Source organism: Pimephales promelas, chromosome 6, assembly GCF_988280905.1.
Source record: "Pimephales promelas chromosome 6, fPimPro1.hap1.1, whole genome shotgun sequence".
NCBI lineage: Eukaryota > Metazoa > Chordata > Actinopteri > Cypriniformes > Leuciscidae > Pimephales > Pimephales promelas.
In genome coordinates this window covers 2,353,403-2,372,577 of record NC_142774.1, presented here as the reverse complement: position 1 = coordinate 2,372,577, position 19,175 = coordinate 2,353,403, and the positions used below count along the sequence as shown (strand labels likewise).

The following is a 19,175-nucleotide window of genomic DNA, read 5'->3' as shown; positions in this document are numbered from 1 at the left end:
ATGTCTACATGTGTCTGAATGCAAACTAATTGTCTTTAGGGCCCAGGGGAAATAGCTCAATTTGCTCCATATAGAGCTAGAGTCATAGATATTCACAATAAAGGCTAGATATCTCGTCCACACTGCTGGCCAATGGAGGTTGACATCCACACCTGGCGGCCATCTTGTTTTAATGGTGCATGTACTTTTTAAATAACCATAACTTGCTTTCAATTTTGTAGTTGAGTGACAAATGTAGTTATGACACTGCATACTTATGAATAATAAGTGTATAAATAAATTATCATCTACAATTATAGCCACGTTAATAACGTTTGTAAGAAACCAAACCGTTTGTAAATCAGTCAAGATTTCAACGAGATAAGAGTGTGTTCGTGCTGACCACTCGTCTTACATCAGCTTGCCTGTGACAAGATGGCCGCCGGTGATGACGATAGAAACTCCGCCGTAACACATCTAGCCTTTATTGTGGATATCTATGGCACATCTGATCTACGCAATATATCATGCTATAATATTTTTTCCCCCACAAGAGGTCGACAAAAACACCCAATGCAAGATATTATGAGCTGAATTAAAAGAAGAGTTAGGATAGAATGTACGGAGGCGTATTGCATTCACTTGAAGAAAAAAAATCTACCCTGTTTTTCTGAATTAATGAGTTAATTTTTCATGAGAAAAAAAAAATTCTCTGTTTTTCTGAATGAATGAGTTAATTTTTCATGAGAAATTTTTTTTTTGCTCTGTTTTTCTGAATTAACGAGTTAATTTTTCATGAGACATTTTTTTTGCTCTGTTTTTCTGAATTAATGAGTAAATTTTTCATGAGAAAAAAAGTTTTTCTCTGTTTTTCTGAATTAATGAGTTAATTTTTCATGAGAAAATATTTTTTCTCTGTTTTTCTGAATTAATGAGTTAATTTTTCGTGAGAAAAAAAGTTTTTGCTCTGTTTTTTCTGAATTAACTCGTTAATTCAGAAAAACAGAGCAAAAAAAAAAAATTCCATGAAAAATTAACTCATTAATTCAGAAAAACAGAGAAAAACTTTTTTTCTCATTAAAAATTAACTCATTAATTCAGAAAAACAGAGCAAAAAAAATTCTCATGAAAAATTAACTTGTTAATTCAGAAAAACAGAGCAAAAAAATTTTTTTCTCATGAAAAATTAACTCATTAATTCAGAAAAACAGAGCAAAAAAAATTTTTTCTCATGAAAAATTAACTCCTTAATTCAGAAAAACAGAGCAATTTTTTTTTCTCATGAAAAATTAACTCGTTAATTCAGAAAAACAGAGTAGATTTTTTTTTTCTTCAAGTGAATGCAATACGCCTCCGTAAGAATGTGAGGAAATTGCTTTAATTACTATTTGTTTATTAATTATTGACCAAATCTAGTAAATTAAAGATATATATATATAAAAATCTCCCAAAAAAATGTGCATTAAAAATTATATAGGTTTATAGCCTGTCTGTTTTTTTTTTTTTGTTTTTTTTTAAACATTGGCCTCTTTCTCAATACTTAAAGACACTTTTTCAAAACTTTCCACACAGTGAGAACCACACGTGTAGATCAATTATCTTTGCTTGCATTCAATGACTACATCGTTCAAATAACATGAATCCATTTTTCCCAGCTATGGCCCTAAATGTAAAATTGACTGGTAAGTGAAAGCCGGTAATGAGAACTGATGTGTTTTGAGACATGTGTATATGGAGTATTGAGAAATGTGTCCTAGCTATTGTAAAAAATAAAAGTATCTTGCACGATGCAAGACTGTATGGACAGACGTGTAATGTTTAATGTACACTACAGACCTGAGTCGTGCCGTATCCTCCATTGTACTGCCTCTGCTTGTTGAGCCAGTTTACGATGGGAGCTGCGCGCTGATAGTCTTCCACTTTAACAAGAGCCAGGAGCGCATAAGCCGAAGCCTCCAAAGTAAAGCTATGGCTTCCAGGCACGTCCCAGTGACTTCCATCTGTATGGGGTCAATTCAGCATCATTTTATTTCTATAGCACTTTTCGCCATACGTATTGTTCCAAAGCAGCTGTGCTTGATTGTTGAAATGGAGTAGATACCAAATACAAGACATCAAGCACATTTTATACTTCATGACTTTTAGTTTTATAGTGTGTCATCATTGATGCTTTGTCTATGTTTGTTATCATTACACACTACCAGTCAAAAGTAATTTTTGAGTCTTTGTCTTCATTGCTTTGAACAAATGTTTTTTGTTCTCAGGGCTTGACATTTTTTTTTGCCCATACAAAGTTACTAGCCACTCAGCATTTTCACGGGCCACAATTTTGACATCGATACCATGGGGGAAAACTGCCGTATAGAATTTTTGTAATATAATCTCATAATTTGACAACTGGTAAATTAGGATGCTGTCACATTAAGACATGACGCATAAACCCATTATATAATTTTATATGGCCAATATAGTGTATTTATTTGCACACACTTTGGGTGTGAATAAGTAAAACTATACTTAAAGGAGTAGTTCACTTTTAAAAAACTTTTGCTGATAATTTCCTCACCCCCGTGTCATTCAAGATGTCTGTGTCTTTCTTTCTTTAGTCGAAAAGAAATTAAGGTTTTTGATGAAAACAATCCAGGATTTTCTCCATATAATGGACTTCAATGGGAACCAAACGGTTCAAGGTCCAAAAGACAGTTTTAGTGCAGCTTCAAAGGGCTTTAAACGATTCCAGACGATGAATAAGGGTCTTATCAAGCGAAACGATCACTCATTTAATAAAGAAAAAAAAAAAAAAGGTCTGACGAACCCAAACGAAGTGCGTTTCCATTGGCTAGAGCATAAGATGTCATAGCCACTGAGTATGGGTTCGTCAGACCATTTTTCATTTGGTTCATCCAACAAATGAAATGAACGAATTGACTCGGAAAAAGATTCGTTCATTTTGATGAACGAGTTCGAACAGGAGACTCATGAATGAAAGCTTAAACTTTTTTTTTTAAATGAGCGATCGCTTCGCTTTCGTTTCGTCTGGTGACGTTTAAAGCCATTTGAACGGGTTGCACTGAAACTCTCTTTTGGACCTAGAACCGTTTGGTTCCCATTGAAGTCCATTATATGGAGAAAAATCCTGGAAAGTTTTCATCAAAAACCTTCATTTCTTTTTGACTGAAGAAAGAAAGACATGGACATCTTGGATGACATGGGGGTGAGTAAAGTTTTTTTTTAAAAGTGAACTACTCCTTTAACATGCGCAATCCCTCACCAAAATTCACCAACAATATTCATCCGGAGCAAATTAAAGGAGTGAGTAAAGGGACGCGGGTTTGTGTGAGAGATGAGAGATCTACTCGCATTTGGCGTGTTCGCGGGTGCTAATGTCAAGCCCTGGTTGTTCTGCAACTTAATCACGTACAACAAGAAATGTTAATTCTGATAGGATGATATGGGTGCACCATTGATTGACACCTGAACATTTCAGTGTCTTTACCTGCAGAGGCTTTGCTCAAGAGGACTTGTTTGTGAAGTGCGTTTCCATTGGCTAGAGCATAAGATGTCATAGCCACTGAGTATGGGTTCGTCAGACCATGGAACTGAGATTTAAGGTATGCGATGGCTTTAGAAATGCTACTGTCGAGACTCTAAAGAGGAATAAAAACAATACGATTATGAGAATAAATGACATGTTTAACAAAGCTTATTTTCACTTTTTTTTTTTTCAAGTGTTGCATCTTAACTCACTGAGATCTGGCCAGCACAATGGCTTCTCCCCTCCTGTAGGGCGATGAGCACAAAGGCCGTCAAGGATGCTTGTGAGTTTGCCCCATATACGTTCCCCTGTGTCACAGTGATGTCAGAAATAACGCATCAATTACCATTGCTGTGTGAAATTCTGCATGTGAAATCCAGTCATTTAAATGGGAATTGATGCAGTGAAGAATTTCGCCAGATAAAAAAAATGGCATTGTTGGATTTGATTGTTGGTTGATGTTCAACAGCGATTTAGACTCATGACTTAGCAACAAAGCAGAACAAAAGAAGTACAATGGACAAGCTGCATTTGTACAACACTACACTTAAATATTAGTATATTAATAAAATAGAGTGTTTTTAAAGCAGTTAATTGGGGATGGTCTGTTTGATAGCTGGTGGAATTATCCTTGGATGTTTATTTTGCCATTAATCTTGTACTTGATTCATGGTATTCTGAAGCATCAGATGCCACTTTCTTTCGCCTGCAAAGGGTTAGGTTTCATTCATTCGTGGTATTTCACTGAGAAACAGTAAGCACACCCTTAAAACTGAGAAGATACATTGTGAAATAAATGCGGTGCAGTTTAATATTTTCAATGTTCAAATACTTAATGAGCTGAGAAAACATTCAGTCAGTTTGTTTGTTCAAAATGTCCACTTCTGACTCAACTAATGACAATTGAAGTCTTGGGAAAAGCTTTTTTGTTTCTTTTGTCATTTTTTTTTATTTGCAATTGCAATTGCATTGTAGACCTTAATGTGCTAAAACCATAGAACATAAGTTGTATGGACCACTTTTTGAGAATGACTTACATTTTTCCGTTTATGGGCCACTGAAGAAAGAAAGTCATATCCCACTGAGCAAAGTGATGTCCAAAAGACGTCTTTTCAAAGTCTTTGTCACAAAAGTCGGACGTTGAAAAGACGTCCACCGGAATGAAAGTTTTTATGACGTCTTTTTTTGACGTGTTCTGGACGTCTGATGTAGACGTTAATGGATCCTTCGTACAAGGTTAAAAACTAGTTCAAATGTGGCCATTTTCAACATTATTTATGGCCTCATTTAGACAATGTATACTGTTTCTGGACCAAATAAACACTCTCAGGATGCATTAAATTAAAACTCATGTTTATTTCAATGTAATTTCCTTACGTTGTTTAGATGGTGATATTTGTTTCATTTGAAGTCACCATTGTGGTGATCAGTGTTTGCTTTAGTTGGGCTCTTGGTCCCAATATTTTGTATTCTAGCTTTTCTTTGGCTGTTGTAACTGTGTGTTTGAATAACACCATTGTTGTGACAGAGAAAGCCAAGAAAAATGTCTCTCATCAGGTCCTTGTTGTTGTTGGTGATGATGATGATGATGATGATGAAATCAATATAAAGTGGGTATTTAACGTTGTGTTTAGACTTTTGTGTTTGAATCCGAAGTTTATAACCACCAATCTCGTGGAACTGCATTAGTAGCATGGAAGTTGGACAAAAAGCAAATTTACACAATGTTTTGAGAAAATGTACCATATAGTCACACAAAGACATCAATATTTTGCATATGATTCACAAAAATGGTGACAATGAATACAAAAATGCTTCATGCTGCAATGCATGATGGGTAGCCTTAATTGTACAAAACATCCTTGATTCCCAAGCTTTTTTGTTTTGGTTGTCACCGTCGTTGAGAATCATATCCAAAATCTTGATATCTGTGTGTGACTATGTGATTCATTTTCTGAAAACATATTGTACGCAGTGGTCATTATAAAGTTACTGGTCCAAATAATACAGTTCCACAAGATTAATAATTATAAATTTCTGGTATAAAAACAAAAGCTTATATGTTGTTTAATGCTTGCATTGTGTTGACTTTGTCATCATTAACAAGCAGCTGAAGACAACTGATTTCTTATCTTCTTGGCCTTCTCTGCAGAGTCAATGGTGTTATAAAAACACACAGTTACAACAGCCAAAGAAAAGCTTAAGTAAGGCAATGTGGGACCAAGAGACCAACACTGATCACCACAATGGTAACTTAAAATGAAAAAAATATCACCATCTAAACCACATCTAAACAATGTAAATAAACATGAGTTTTAATTTAATGCATCCTGAGAGTGTTTATTTGGTCAAGAAACAGTATAAATTGTGGCCACATTTGAACTAGTTTTTAACCTTGTACGAAGGATCCATTGACGTCTTTTTCAGATGTCCAGAACACGTCAAAAAAAGACGTCGTAAAAACTTTCATTCTGGACCCTCAGTCTTTTCAACGTCCGACTTTTGTGACAAAGACTTTGAAAAGACGTCTTTTGGACATCACTTTGCTCAGTGGGTATAGGTTTGGAATGACATGAAGTGTTATGGTGTGTCTCACTCACAGTCATCACTCCACTATATACAGGGGCATCTTCTTTGAAAGCACCATCAGGTAACTGCTTGTTCAGGATGAGCCACTTGAAAGCAGAGCAGATCACATTCTGGTCTATGTGTATGATGTTACTGGCCATGGCAAATACTTTAGCAACATACGCGGTCAACCTTTAGGAGAAACGAAACTAATATTAAGCCTTAATCATGGCAAGATGCTTGATTAATAGTTCTTATCAAACAAGCAGAACTGAGAGTCATATTGGTTACCAGGTGCCGCTTGGGCGTTGAATCCATGACGCAAACGACCCGTCGGCTTTACGATACGCCAGCTGCTGATTATAACCTGTACATCAACACAATCAGATGGCCAGACTCTAAACAAGAATGTGAAAGGTTCGAAGTTTGCACTCCAGTCTTATGTAGTTTACCTCTTGTAATATAGGAAACAGCTGTCTGTCTAAGCCCAGCATTCACGGTGTGCCACTGTTTGGTTTTATCCAAGTAATGTGTTGCAATGACAGGCATCGTTAGGCCCATCATGTTCTGCTCCCCACAGCCACCCGGCTGGACAACCAGCGAACCCATGGCATGACCACTTAAAGCCGCCTCTATTGTTATGCTGATCGTGTCTCCTGTGCACAAAGAGATTGGCATACTGGTAAGAAAAAACAAGCCATAGTTTGTTTTACTTACAGCAGATGTTAGAAGAGTCACCTATTGCGGATATATATGTGCTCGCAGGTGTGTTTGGCGCCTGGTCCCTCAGTATAAGGCTCCTGATAACCTCCACATGTTCACCACCTGCTCCAGAAAAATGGCAACTGTGTAGTCATGCTTTACTCTTATTTGTACATTTGAATGACTAAAGTGTGGCCTTTATTATTTACAAAGAAATGGTCCAAGGCTCGAGACAAAAATCATAAAACTTGAAACATTCGCAAAACACTGAATGTGAAGAAACAACTCATGAAATGCCCATATAAAGGAAAAAAATATATATATCCTTGACAATCATTTCCAGGGGCCAGTTGTTCAAAGGTAAACTGATCGGATTTTGGTTATCGGATTGGATAAAATCTTGAAAATGGGTCTGAAATCTGAAATTAGATTAGATCAGGGAATCCAATCCTAGTTTTAATCTGGATCAAACCTTCAGTTTGTGTTGTTCAAAACTTGTCAGTGGGATTTGGATAACCTTGATCCAAAAAAAAAACAACAAAAAAAAAACAGGATTATCCTGTAGGATTTCAAGGTGGATTTCAGGAAGAAATTGTAGTAAAACTTTAAAATTGGTCAAATTTGTATCATTTAGTCGTGTATATACTTTTATTTATATTTTGCACTTGTCTTGTGTAACCATTGTAACAGTGATAAAGTAGACATACGTAGGCTAACAATTAAGAAATTCAGTATAGTTAAGTAAAAAAATAAATAAAAATGATCTTGTTTGAACACTTACAGTGAGCCCATGTTGGCTCTTCTACCTGTTCTTTACATAGCTGGTAGCCCACATTGTGATATGTTGTCCCATTTAGAGCACTGGTAATTCGGATTTGGTAATCTTGTAAACTGTGAATCTGGATCAGGGTGATCCAGTCCAATGTTGCTTTGAAAAACCGGCATAAAAGTAAGACGGATTACCTGATCCTAGATAGGAAAAAAAGGGATATCCAAATCCGGATCATTTTGATCCAGATTAAATGTTTTGAACAACTGGCCCCAGAGGCTACACATGTCCCCTTCGGGTATTGGTCTATCCAAAAATGAACATTCAGTCAAAAAAAATGTTGAGTGCATTTCTTTGTTTTGTTGGAATCATCTTACCTTTCTTGGAAGGACTTAACTGTAGATTTTCATTAAGTTTAGTCAACACGCCTTCAGCCTAAAGAAATGAAGAGAAGAGTGAGCGAGTGAAAGAACAAATTCTCGGGAGTCACCGTTTGTCTTTTTGTTTTCTGATCGAGACGTATTTTTTGTTACCACCACTAGGAGATCTTTCTTCACGCCATCGCTTCCACGTCCCGAGGCGGACGCCTTGACCTCAATTGCGTGGCGTCCCAAAGCCATTGGGACAATGACAAAAGGTACTGAATACGATGATTTAGCATTGACCGCCACTACGATTTGGTACTTTCCTCTATTACTGGCCGGGCTGCAGATGTCCTTGGTTTCCTTCAGTTCCACACGTACCTAATTCAAGAAATGAAAATCACACACTACTTCAGAAGAAAGTACAGTAGGGCTGGTAATAGCCAAAGCATTTTCGGTCATCAAACTGAGGTTTGCCAAGGTAAAACATTCTTCCAATCTGACCTTTACTTTTCTGCTGTAAAAGTTGTGGATAACAGCCTTGATTTCAATTTGCTCGTTGCGTACGGCTGAATAGGGAATCTTTAGGTCAATAAAGAAGTTCTTCATTACTATCATCTCATGAACATCTGCCACACAGATACCTTTGTAGAGAAAAAAAGAGAGCAAGCCGTCACAGAAAGCATTAGATGTTTTGTAGGCCTAGAACATTTTCAGCCCAGGACATAGACCGATGCATTGAAATTATTGTCTGGGGTAATCAAATGCAATGCATAAGTGTGGACAATTCCCAGGAATCTCCTTTTAAATGGACAAGTGGTTTGTGTGTTTCCAAGATCAGTCCGTACCATGAGTCTTGGACAAGCTGATGGCTGTGATCTCCCAGGTGGTTATGGAGTCTTTCAACTGGAGGCCATCTCTAAGTCTGGTGGTTGTTTGACTAAAAGAGAGATCATCTTTTACTTAAACAGGATCTTAAACACTGACTGTTGAAAACTGCAAGTCACACTCACCACTGACGGTTGGTTGAGGGACAGTTAGGCAACACCACTTCCTCCCAAAGCCAGCTTTCAGGGAAGAGCGTGCGTGACACAATGTCATCTGAGTTCACGAATTCATCGGCTTCACCTGTGGGTGAAAGGGTGGTTGATTTATTTTAGACAAAACAGAAGCAACCCTTAAAAAAATGGTCGTTTTTCCAATTGGATCGATTCCTGTAATTGCAGAACCACAACTTGTAAGAGCTCTGCCTGCTCAAGACACACCTGAAGTCCAGGTGTATTCGCTCGAGTGTCTCAATTGAAATATGTATTAGAGGCAGACCGATATATCGGCCGATATTAGGTATTTTCTAAAATATCGGTAGTTATAATGGCCGATAAATGAATATTTCAAAAATAAAATAAAAACGGGCGAATCACGCTTCAACCATGTCATGAGTGTTGGAGTTGTATAGTTTGTCCACCAGAGGGCGCTCTACACCGTCCCTGTTGGCAACACTCGTGTATAACGTGCCACACATCCTGAAACCTGCTGATCCAGCCAGAGTCAGGCAGAGAGAACCAGTTATGCATTATTATATTATTTTAGTTAAAACTCATAATTAACTACAAATAACTAATGTTAGGGAAATCTGATAATATTTTGTTGTCCGTTTCTGAAATAAAATAATAATATTAATATCGGCCGATATATCGGACTAAAAAGAGAGTATATCGGATTTTAAAACCAACAAATATTTGTATCGGTATCGGCCTTCAAAATCCTTTATCGGTCGGGCTCTAATATGTATATGTTTTTGAAAGTGCTCTTACTGCGGGATAGAGTCTGTTCGCCCTGTTTATCCGACTCTCTGTTGCGGCCGGTCATCTCATTGCAGCAGTGTAGGAAAGCCTGTCTGCACTCCTCTCCGTCCACGATAAAGCTTGCCCGATACTCACAAGTGTATGTCAAATCAACCATACTCTTCATTCCATCCATACAGCATTCCTTCCCAAGGCCAGAGTACTTGCTCACTAAAGGTGGATAAGAAAAGAGAAATGGAAAGAGGCTGATATTATTTGATTAGTCTTTTTTCTTTGTTTTGACTTATCTTTTACATCTACTGATTAAATGTCTATAGAGTGCCGAAGTGATGACGTCACTTTGTAGGACGACTCGGAAGCTAGCGGCGCATGGGTTCCCTCGATCGAAAAGCAATGCATTTTCCCCATAGACTTTTGGAAAATTGCAAAAAATAAGATCTGTGTTTAACAAAGAGTTGTGACCCTTACACGTTTTGTCTATCAAGATAATCTTTACAGGTTCAAAATGGATAAATTTTGAAGCCTATATAAAGTTTTTAAAAACACAAACAGACACAATAAAGTTTAAGCAGGTTATAACTGTATGTTCTATGTCATATATCAAAACGTGAAAATATTTAGAGGCTTTGTTCACCACAGACCTTATTTCAGGTGATTTAGCAAAAACCCATTCAAAAATCCCATAGACTTTAGGGCGAGGGAACCGGGAGTGCTAAAATGCTAACTCACTTCCGCGTACAGAGTGACGTCGTAACTTCGTAACTTCGGCACTCTATTCAGTTTGGGGCCAGCACCAAGGGTACATGAGGAGATGAGGAGACGAGGATTTTAATTGAAGTAAGGTCTGATGACATTGCAGGCTTCATCTCCTTTCCTGCCGGCGACAATAAAATGTTCGCACGATGAGGACGTTTATTTGGCGAATTTGAACTAGCGTTGTGTATAGTTGGCGCTGCAGGTAATAACGGCATAAAAATAACACTAGTTGCAACGATATGCGTCTGTTCGTTCATGTTGTCAAAGTTACCCGCCAAATTGACACCATGCAGACGTCAGACGCACCTCCATTTACTAAACCAATCAATGTCAAGATGCAGCCCACATAGATGATGACGACAAGACGCAAGTATGTCGCGTAAAGTTCTTTAGTGCGCTCGCATAATTGCAGTGTGAAACCAAACCAAAACTTTCTGAAAGTATAAAAAGTTAGCCTAGTGAGAATATGAGTCTGAAACTCCTCCGTAGTGTTTTGATTATGAGGCGTGTCTTAACCGAACCAGGAAAAAAACCCCTCTGCACTCAATTGGATAGTCGGTAAGCCTACAACCAATCAGAGCAATCCAGTAAGTCAACTCCTTTGCATAGCTCAGTTTTCAACTAGAACTTACTTATTTTAGAAGTTAAATAACGAGTGTTGCTTCTTTTACTTGGTCCTCCATGAGTGCGACCAAAGGAGAAACCACAACGACCACAGGCTTTTCATTACGTCCCATCTTCTTAACGACCGACAGAGCCAGCTGAAAAGTTACACTTTTGCTGAATCATGTAAGAAGGACGGCAAAAAATATCTTTCCTATCGACAAATGCCTCGATTGCAGTTTTCTGTTCATCTATTAAAATGAATGCGTTGTAAATTTATTTTACAAAAGACGCGACAGCGTAATCTACTGTATACATCTCAATTCTCCAGCTGCAGTCATCTCTGAGGGAAACCAAGCGCTCCTTGATAACGTGATGATTACGTCCTTGCAGATCATCTGTCCATCATCGTATAAAGCCCGCCCTGACAATCTGATTGGCCCGTTCATTTTTTGATCATAATTACTCCTCAATGGATCGAGTCCGGACCGAACTTCCCGACCAAAAAATGTTGTGGGCGGAGTTTGGGCTGGCATCCGGGCTAATAAAACGCATCAAAACGTGAACTTTGGCTCGGACCTTGGTGCGAACTTTCAGGTGTGAAAACGCCCCGTAGTAGAAGTAGTTTCTTTTAGGCAATTATTTGAATTCAAATGAAACTTAGTACCTAAACTTGGGATCATTACCTGAGTGTAAAATTTGAGGTTTGGTATTTGTGGGTGTAAATGGAGGAATGCAGCTTTCTTACCTAGAGTCTCCCAGAGTTGTGTTATGGTCACTTCTCGTTTTTTCCTTCGAGATGAAGAAAGGCATGCGGCATCTGGAACAGACCAGTTTTGAAAATGTAATTAGTCCGATGGATTCATTGATAATAGTGAAGTCTGTACTTGAATAGGTCAAGTAAATGCAAGTACTTTTTCTGACGCTAGTGCCTCCAGCTGAGCTGGACTCAAACAGCAGGCCGGCATCGCTAAAAACTTGCATGCTTTCTTTTCCACTTCCTGCTGTGCAGCCAGTGTCATGCGACTCAACAACATCCCAGATCTGTTGGAGGAATCAATATGTTTAGGTTGGAAAATGTGGCCGCATCCCAGTTACAATGCAATGATTCAGTTCTGATCTACCAACCTTTGTTTGAGTTAGTCTGTTCTTGTTGTTGAGAACATAAACGCCTTTATCCACAGCAACCAACCCAACTTTGGCCCCAGGGTCTCCTGTTACTCTCAGGCCGAATTGTTCACCAGGCTCATAGACATTCTCAGGATCGTGGACTTCCACTTTAAGCTGGCAGAGCAAAGAACATATATCAGAAAAATGAAGATTGATTCACAGTGCTGTATGACCAGGGCAAAAAAATACCGTTCCCATGCACGTGTCCTTCACGTCGACCCAGACTGAATCAGACACCACCTCAGACGAGCCCACGTGATAATAAGCCACAAAGCGGAAGGACGGCACCATGTCTTTGGTTACAGGTAGAGATAGAGATACTAAAGATTGTCCTCTCCTCTTAAACCTGTCTGCTTGAACAATCTGACCTTTACTCAAGATCTGGAAATGAGGCAAATAAAAGACAATGAATACATTTTTGGAAACATTTTCACTGCTTGAATCACGACAGGTCTGTCACGCACCATGTATGTGTAATCTTGATCTCTGGCTCCTGGACTTTGTCCAGTGTTGAGATTGACTTTCATTTGATCACCGATCTGAAGCTCTGCAGAATCAATGCCGATATGCAGGTAGTTGTTTGAGCCGCCTTTGGGAATGTAAGCGAGAGCCGTCATCTTCTTCTCTGCCTGCTGTATGTCTTTTAATTGTGGATCTTTGGTCTTTGCCTGAAACGAATCAATACATTGTTATCTGATGTGCTGAAATATACCCCATTGATCTGACTGAACATCAGTGCAGTTGAGATGGAAGATCTTACGGTGATCTCCAGTGTAGAAGTTCGTCCTGGAGTGTTTATGGTAACCTTCGCAATGCCATTGGCTCTTGTTTGACCTCTGACCCCTCCAGGATTGACCTCCACTTCCACATTTTGAGCAGGCGTTTGGTCAGGATTTGTTACATAGACCTTTACGCAAAACCCAGAACAAAAAAATAAGGTACACAGTAATACTTACTTAAAGATTGCTCTTGAGGTTATCAAATCATGTTTTTGCTTTTACCGAGACATCGAAGGGCATCCCAGGTTTGAAGAATTGAGGTGTTCTTTTAAAGTGTATGGTGTACGGTGACGTCACGATCTGAATGCCTTTCCTGTGAGCTTCCACCATTTCACTGCCTGAAACACACATGCGTTCGATAAGAAACGGAAATGAACACGTCCACGTTGTTGTCCAAGAAAAATGTATGTCAGAAATGGTGCAGTTCTTACCAGAGTCGGTCAGCAGACTCACTGTAATGTACAGTGATTGGCCAACAAGCTGCATGATGTTTGGGAAGGTCTCTTGGATGTGTTTTCTCCTCAGTTCTGCAGTTCCACTTCCGTCAGAGATCTGACATTCAACAATTTTGATCTGATCAGATCTGTGCAATTTCTCCTGCATTTGTCAACTATCAAATGGACTCATTATACTTTGTGTGTCTAAGTAGAATTTATGACCACAAACGTGCCATTTTTTGTATATAGAAAACCCCCAACAGAAATTATTCATATATGGAGCAAATAATCCTAAAATCTAAGTTTAATATAAATCTCTGGTGTGTGTGTGTGTAATACCTTCACTTTCTGTAAGGAGCCTGGTATACTTATCTTCCCTTTATTTTCAGTAATCACTCCAAATACAACAAATCCATGACCATTGACTTTCTCCCCAAACAAATACCTTTAGAGTACACAAACACACATTTACTTTAATAGCTAATATATTCTAAAACACTATTGCAACTGCTAGCCATTTAATTAGAAAACATGCATATGGCCATAATATTCAGTACAAAAAAAGGTGCTGTACTTGGCTTCAATATCGACTGATAGACTGTCATCGTTCACATAGAAGAAGGCTTTCTGTGGTCTCAAAGAGACCTCGAAGCTGGGCAGGACTGCAAGAGAAAAGGGAAGAACCTGAGTTGATAACACTGGATTGCAAATATCATGGGTGTATTGTGTAATGCGGTTTCGTAACAGCTCACGAAGACCCATCCAGAGACACCTACCGTATTCCTTGACTTCAAACTCACTGGAGAAGTTTGTCTGTGGGCTGTTCTGGTGCCACGCTGTAAGTTTCCATATCCCGGGGCTAATAAAGGTCACAATCTTATTAAACAATAACAGGTACTTTCCACAAAAAGGGAACAACATTTTTCAAAAAGTGTTCTCTAAATATTTCTTGACGTTAGAGAAACGCGTTTTAAAAGTTATAATGTTCCTCAAACGTTCTTTAAACGTAATTTTCTATTAAAAATTCAACATGATAGTAATGTTGATTTCAAACATTCCAAGTACATAAAAATGTCCAGTTTCTTGAATGATACTAGGTAGCAAAAACTAAAGAGGGTTAAAGTGTTAAAATTTGAGTGTTAAATGAACACTAAAGAGTCTTAAAGTTAATGTGCTATTTAAGTAATTGATTAGGTGACGATTGAGCATTATTGAAGACACCTGATGATAACAAGCAGAATCACTGAAGAAGAAAACTCAAATTTTAGTCACCATTATGGAGATCAGTGTTTGGTTTAGTTGGGCAGTTGACCTTTACATGTTTAACTTTAGATTTTATTTGTCTACTGTACATGAGTTATGACAGCCAGATGAACAAAGAGAAAATGTGATCTCATTGTGTTGATTATGTTTTAACATAATAATTATTTTGGAATCATATGACCTGAATCACTGAACTCATTTAGTCCTAATCTCTGACATAGATATATATCGAGCATTATCGTATCAAAGTGATTTAACGTCTTAAAATCCAGATTTTTTTCAATATAATCCAAAAGGTTTCTTAAAAGTTGTTCTGATCAAAAGTCAAAAGATCAAAAATTAGGATTTAGTTTTGGACACACAGACATCAATAATAAGCGTGTGATTCTCAACAATGGTGACAATAATCAAGCATGTCGCGGTCCATTCGGGGTGCCACCAATCAAAACTCATTCATGCAGTATGAATAAATTAAAATATGAATTGTCTTGGGAATCTCCTTTTCCTAATATATTCTTTTTGTCACCATTGTTGAGATTCATACACTGAATCTATATGTCTGTATGTGCCTGAACAAAAAACTGAACAAGAAATAATGTAGATTATATTGAACAACCTGGAATTTACACGTTTTTTTAATGAGGTTTGCAATTTATTTTGGCTACTTTCAAAATAAATATTCAACATAATGAACACTTCTAATTCCTAAGTACAAGCAAAAGCAAAAAAAATAAAAAATGCACAAAGATGGGACACCAAGTACTTTATCTTTGGAAAAGTGTTAAAAAACTGACTCAGCAATATTGGGTTTTAAGTATCTTCAATACATTGATGTAAACAGGATACTCACCTGGCCGGATCAGTCAGGCTGAATGTTCCTGACACCAGTCCTCCATTGGGATAAACGGATTTGCTCTGAAGGCTGATGCCATCAGGTGTCTGTCAACATTGAAGATTTATATTTATTCTCTAGTTGCATCGAAATTGACCAATATAAACACACAAATCAGCTCACATTCACTGTCGAGTACTAAAGTAAAAAAAAAATGGCGGTGACCACTGTACTTTAATACACAGACGGAGGGTACATTTACCAAGATCTCCACTCGGACTCCACTTTCTACGGCCCGTGTCATGCCTGGACTCAGTGAAAACAGCCTGTAAAAAACTAAGAGAGGACAAACATCTGTGTCATTGCAAGATCTCAAGACTGGCTCCACAACAAACAAATGTAGAACAGCAAATATGTCCACCTGTGCTGTTTGGAGTGTAGATGGTCTTATCAGTCTGTAAAACTATGTGTCCAGATTGAAAAATCACCATGACCTGTTTCTCCAGCAGCTTGTGTGGAAACTGAGCTTGCAGGATCACATATTGCTCCACTCCCTTCTCAAAGGAATATGCATTACCAGGTACCTACAGGCACACGATACACGGACATCAGCATTCACACAAAGCCCAACATAGCAAACCATCCATCGGTTTAAGTCTGTAAAACACATCCTGCCTGATTTTTGACACATAGACAAACTTCTTACCACTATCTCAACCAGAGCCTGGTAGTTCACGGCAGATGTCAGAGCAACTGATGTACTCGTCACTTCACGCTTGTCTTTAGAGTTTCTCACTGAGATTTTAACATGCAGACTGGCTCCAGAATAGTCCTGCGCCTCCACAAACACTCTCTCCGGGGACCCGACTCTCAGCAGGTTCGGGGCCGAGAGAATGTAGCTGAACAATACAGGTGGGAATACAGAAGAATATATATCGCTCACACTTTATTTTAGGGGCTAATCTCTACTACTTTTACCTCAATAAACTCCTGATTACATCTTATTAATAGTTAGTAAGGTGTTAAGTTTAGGTATTGGGTGGATGTAGAATGGTCCTGCAGAATAAGTACTAATAAATACTAAAATACGTGCTAATGAGCAAGTTGTTAATAGTGAGAATTGGACCCTAAAATAAAACGTTACCAATATATCTTAATCTCATTTCACAGCACTCACAAAGGAGACTGCACTAATTAATTTATTATTTACAAACAATTAGGGCTTCCAAAGTTATTATGAGATTAATTAAATACAGTGCTGTATTTTTAAATTAATAGTTCACTTAAAAAAAAATGCAAATTATATCATTGCGTGCTCATCCTTATGGAAGCGTATTGCATTCACTTGAGGAAAAATTATTAACAAATTAATATTTGAGTAACTGAATTAACGAGTTAATTATCTCAGAATTACGAGATAATTTTTCATGGAAAAAATGTTTTTGCTCTGTTTTTCTGAATTAATGACTCAATTATCTCAAAATTATGAGTAACTCATTAAACTGTAAAAAAATATTGATGGTTTAACTTAAAAAAAGTAAGTAACCTGGTTGCCTTAAAATTTTAAGTTGATTGAACTGGAAAAAGTGAGTTAATACAATTAAGGAGAATGATTTAATCATCAGAAACTCAAAATTATATGTTATCTGAACTAAATAAATTATTTAAGTTGATTTGACAAAAGAAAAAATGTTGCGATTACTAAACTGTAATAAAATATTGTTGGTTTAACTTAAAAAAGGTAAGCAACCTTGGTTGCCTTAAAATTTTAAGTTGATTGAACTGGAAAAAGTGAGTTAATACAATGAAGGAGATTAATTTAATCATCAGAAACTGATTTAATTTGATCATAATTCTCATATATTAACTCAGAAAAACGGAGCAAAACTTTTTTTTATGAAATAATATCTCGCAATTCTGAGATAATTAACTTTTTTTTCCCTCAATTGAAGGCAATACGCTTCCATACACCCTCAAGCTGTTTCAAACCAGTATGAATTTCTTTCTTCAGCTGAACACAAAGGAAGATATTTTGAAGAATGCCGTAACCAAACAGTTGATGGACCACACTGACTTCCATAGTATTATAATTATTATTTTTATAGAAGTCAGTGGGTCCATCTGGATACTGACAATCTTCAAAACATCTTTTTTTGTGTTCAGCAGAAACAGATACAGGTTTGAAACAACTTGAGGATGAGTAAGTGATGACAAAATTTTTATATTTTTAAGTCAACTATTCCTTTAACACAATTTAACAGTTAAATTTACACCCACAATGATCTGATTCTGTTCTGAGTGATTTGGTTGGACCAATCAGAAGCTCTTTGCAAAACAATCCTGTAGCTGGGATCTGATTTCTTAAGGACGGAGACGCAGCAATTTTAAATATTGTTTTCAATCCATTTCATCACAACTCAACCAGCATCAGTTGTGTGTTTATACTCACAGAGGGTCGCAGAGGGAGAGGAGGGGTAATGAGACGACTACAGCCGCCAGCCACACCGAGTCCACGCGCATCATGCCTGTATCTGAACTACATCAGACGCTTATTCTCAATATAATCATCCTCACTTCAGGCCCTCCCTCAGTAAAACAGCATCATCATCATCCTCACTGTCAGTTATTGAGTAACATGGGTGGAGGGACCTGGACCATGATTCAACATGATCATCCTGTGCGATTAAAGTTGTGACACCTTCGCTTTCCTCTCCTCTGGTTCAGACCATCACTGCAGCATCGCTGCCATTGAATGATGTGCCTTTAAATCAATCAATCTGAGTTTATATTATGTAAAGAAAGCAGGTTTGTTCCCACTGACTTGGGCTATATGACCCCAAATCGACTTTTCTGTAGTTATTAAACATGGTTTCCCTTCATCTCAGTTTCATAAAACTTTGTGACTTTTTCTACATTATCTATAAATGTTTAAATGTACATTTTAAATGTCAAATGTAAAAATTGAAATATCATGCAAAAGTTTGTCAAATTAAAAGGTGAAACTAATATGTTTAGTATAACATGCACTGTAAAAAATATATTTTCAAGATTTGTTATCACAACATTTTTTCTTTTGTCAAATCAACTTAAATAATTTATTTAGTTCAGACAACTTATTATTTTGAGTATCAGTCTCCTTCATTGTATTAACTCCCTTTTCCCAGTTCAATCAACTTAAAATGTCAAGGCAACCAGGTTACTTAATTTTAAAGTTAAATCAACAATATGTTTTACAGTGTATGCATGATTATACTTCTGTATTTAAAATCTTTTATTTATTTATTATTATTATTTAATCTATTTAATGTTATATTCTAATTTTCTGAGATTTTTTTTTTTTTAATTTGGGGGTTTCATATAGGCTATTATAAAAAATTATAACTTTTGTGCAATATGCAAATTTTTCGAGTTTCACCTGTATATATTAATAACAAAAGCTGTAATAAGAGCAGTAAGTCATATTTAGGAAAACGAATGGATCTCTATGGGGCCGCCTGGCCTCTGCTTGAAGTATATGGCAATTACTTTTTCTGGCTGAAACTATATTATCTGCACAAAATTAAATCTAACCAGCAGATGGCAGAATTATGCATCTAACACCTAGATCAATATCCA

General features: G+C 37.3%; 1 protein-coding gene across 1 annotated transcript in view; it reads right to left on the bottom strand.

Annotated features, from left to right (window-relative positions):
• The window catches only part of c3a.4 (complement C3a, tandem duplicate 4), a 34,026-nt gene extending 15,913 nt beyond the window's left edge, over positions 1–18,113 (bottom strand). Inside the window, exons 1-29 of the mRNA XM_039648056.2 lie at positions 18,010–18,113; positions 16,267–16,459; positions 15,982–16,144; positions 15,823–15,896; positions 15,579–15,667; positions 14,242–14,324; positions 14,040–14,127; positions 13,805–13,910; positions 13,460–13,580; positions 13,251–13,366; positions 13,010–13,156; positions 12,714–12,917; positions 12,439–12,630; positions 12,208–12,363; positions 11,994–12,123; positions 11,828–11,899; positions 9,730–9,930; positions 8,929–9,043; positions 8,764–8,855; positions 8,420–8,559; positions 8,087–8,296; positions 7,931–7,988; positions 6,821–6,907; positions 6,535–6,738; positions 6,374–6,449; positions 6,115–6,274; positions 3,727–3,822; positions 3,476–3,626; positions 1,816–1,979 (exon numbers count right to left, since the gene is read on the bottom strand). Of these exons, the coding sequence (XP_039503990.2) occupies positions 1,816–1,979; positions 3,476–3,626; positions 3,727–3,822; positions 6,115–6,274; positions 6,374–6,449; positions 6,535–6,738; positions 6,821–6,907; positions 7,931–7,988; positions 8,087–8,296; positions 8,420–8,559; positions 8,764–8,855; positions 8,929–9,043; positions 9,730–9,930; positions 11,828–11,899; positions 11,994–12,123; positions 12,208–12,363; positions 12,439–12,630; positions 12,714–12,917; positions 13,010–13,156; positions 13,251–13,366; positions 13,460–13,580; positions 13,805–13,910; positions 14,040–14,127; positions 14,242–14,324; positions 15,579–15,667; positions 15,823–15,896; positions 15,982–16,144; positions 16,267–16,459; positions 18,010–18,083 (3,762 nt within the window). The 5' untranslated portion in view covers positions 18,084–18,113. The remainder of the gene's footprint in view (positions 1–1,815; positions 1,980–3,475; positions 3,627–3,726; positions 3,823–6,114; positions 6,275–6,373; positions 6,450–6,534; positions 6,739–6,820; positions 6,908–7,930; positions 7,989–8,086; positions 8,297–8,419; positions 8,560–8,763; positions 8,856–8,928; positions 9,044–9,729; positions 9,931–11,827; positions 11,900–11,993; positions 12,124–12,207; positions 12,364–12,438; positions 12,631–12,713; positions 12,918–13,009; positions 13,157–13,250; positions 13,367–13,459; positions 13,581–13,804; positions 13,911–14,039; positions 14,128–14,241; positions 14,325–15,578; positions 15,668–15,822; positions 15,897–15,981; positions 16,145–16,266; positions 16,460–18,009) is intronic.
• Between the last annotated feature and the right edge of the window lie 1,062 nt (positions 18,114–19,175).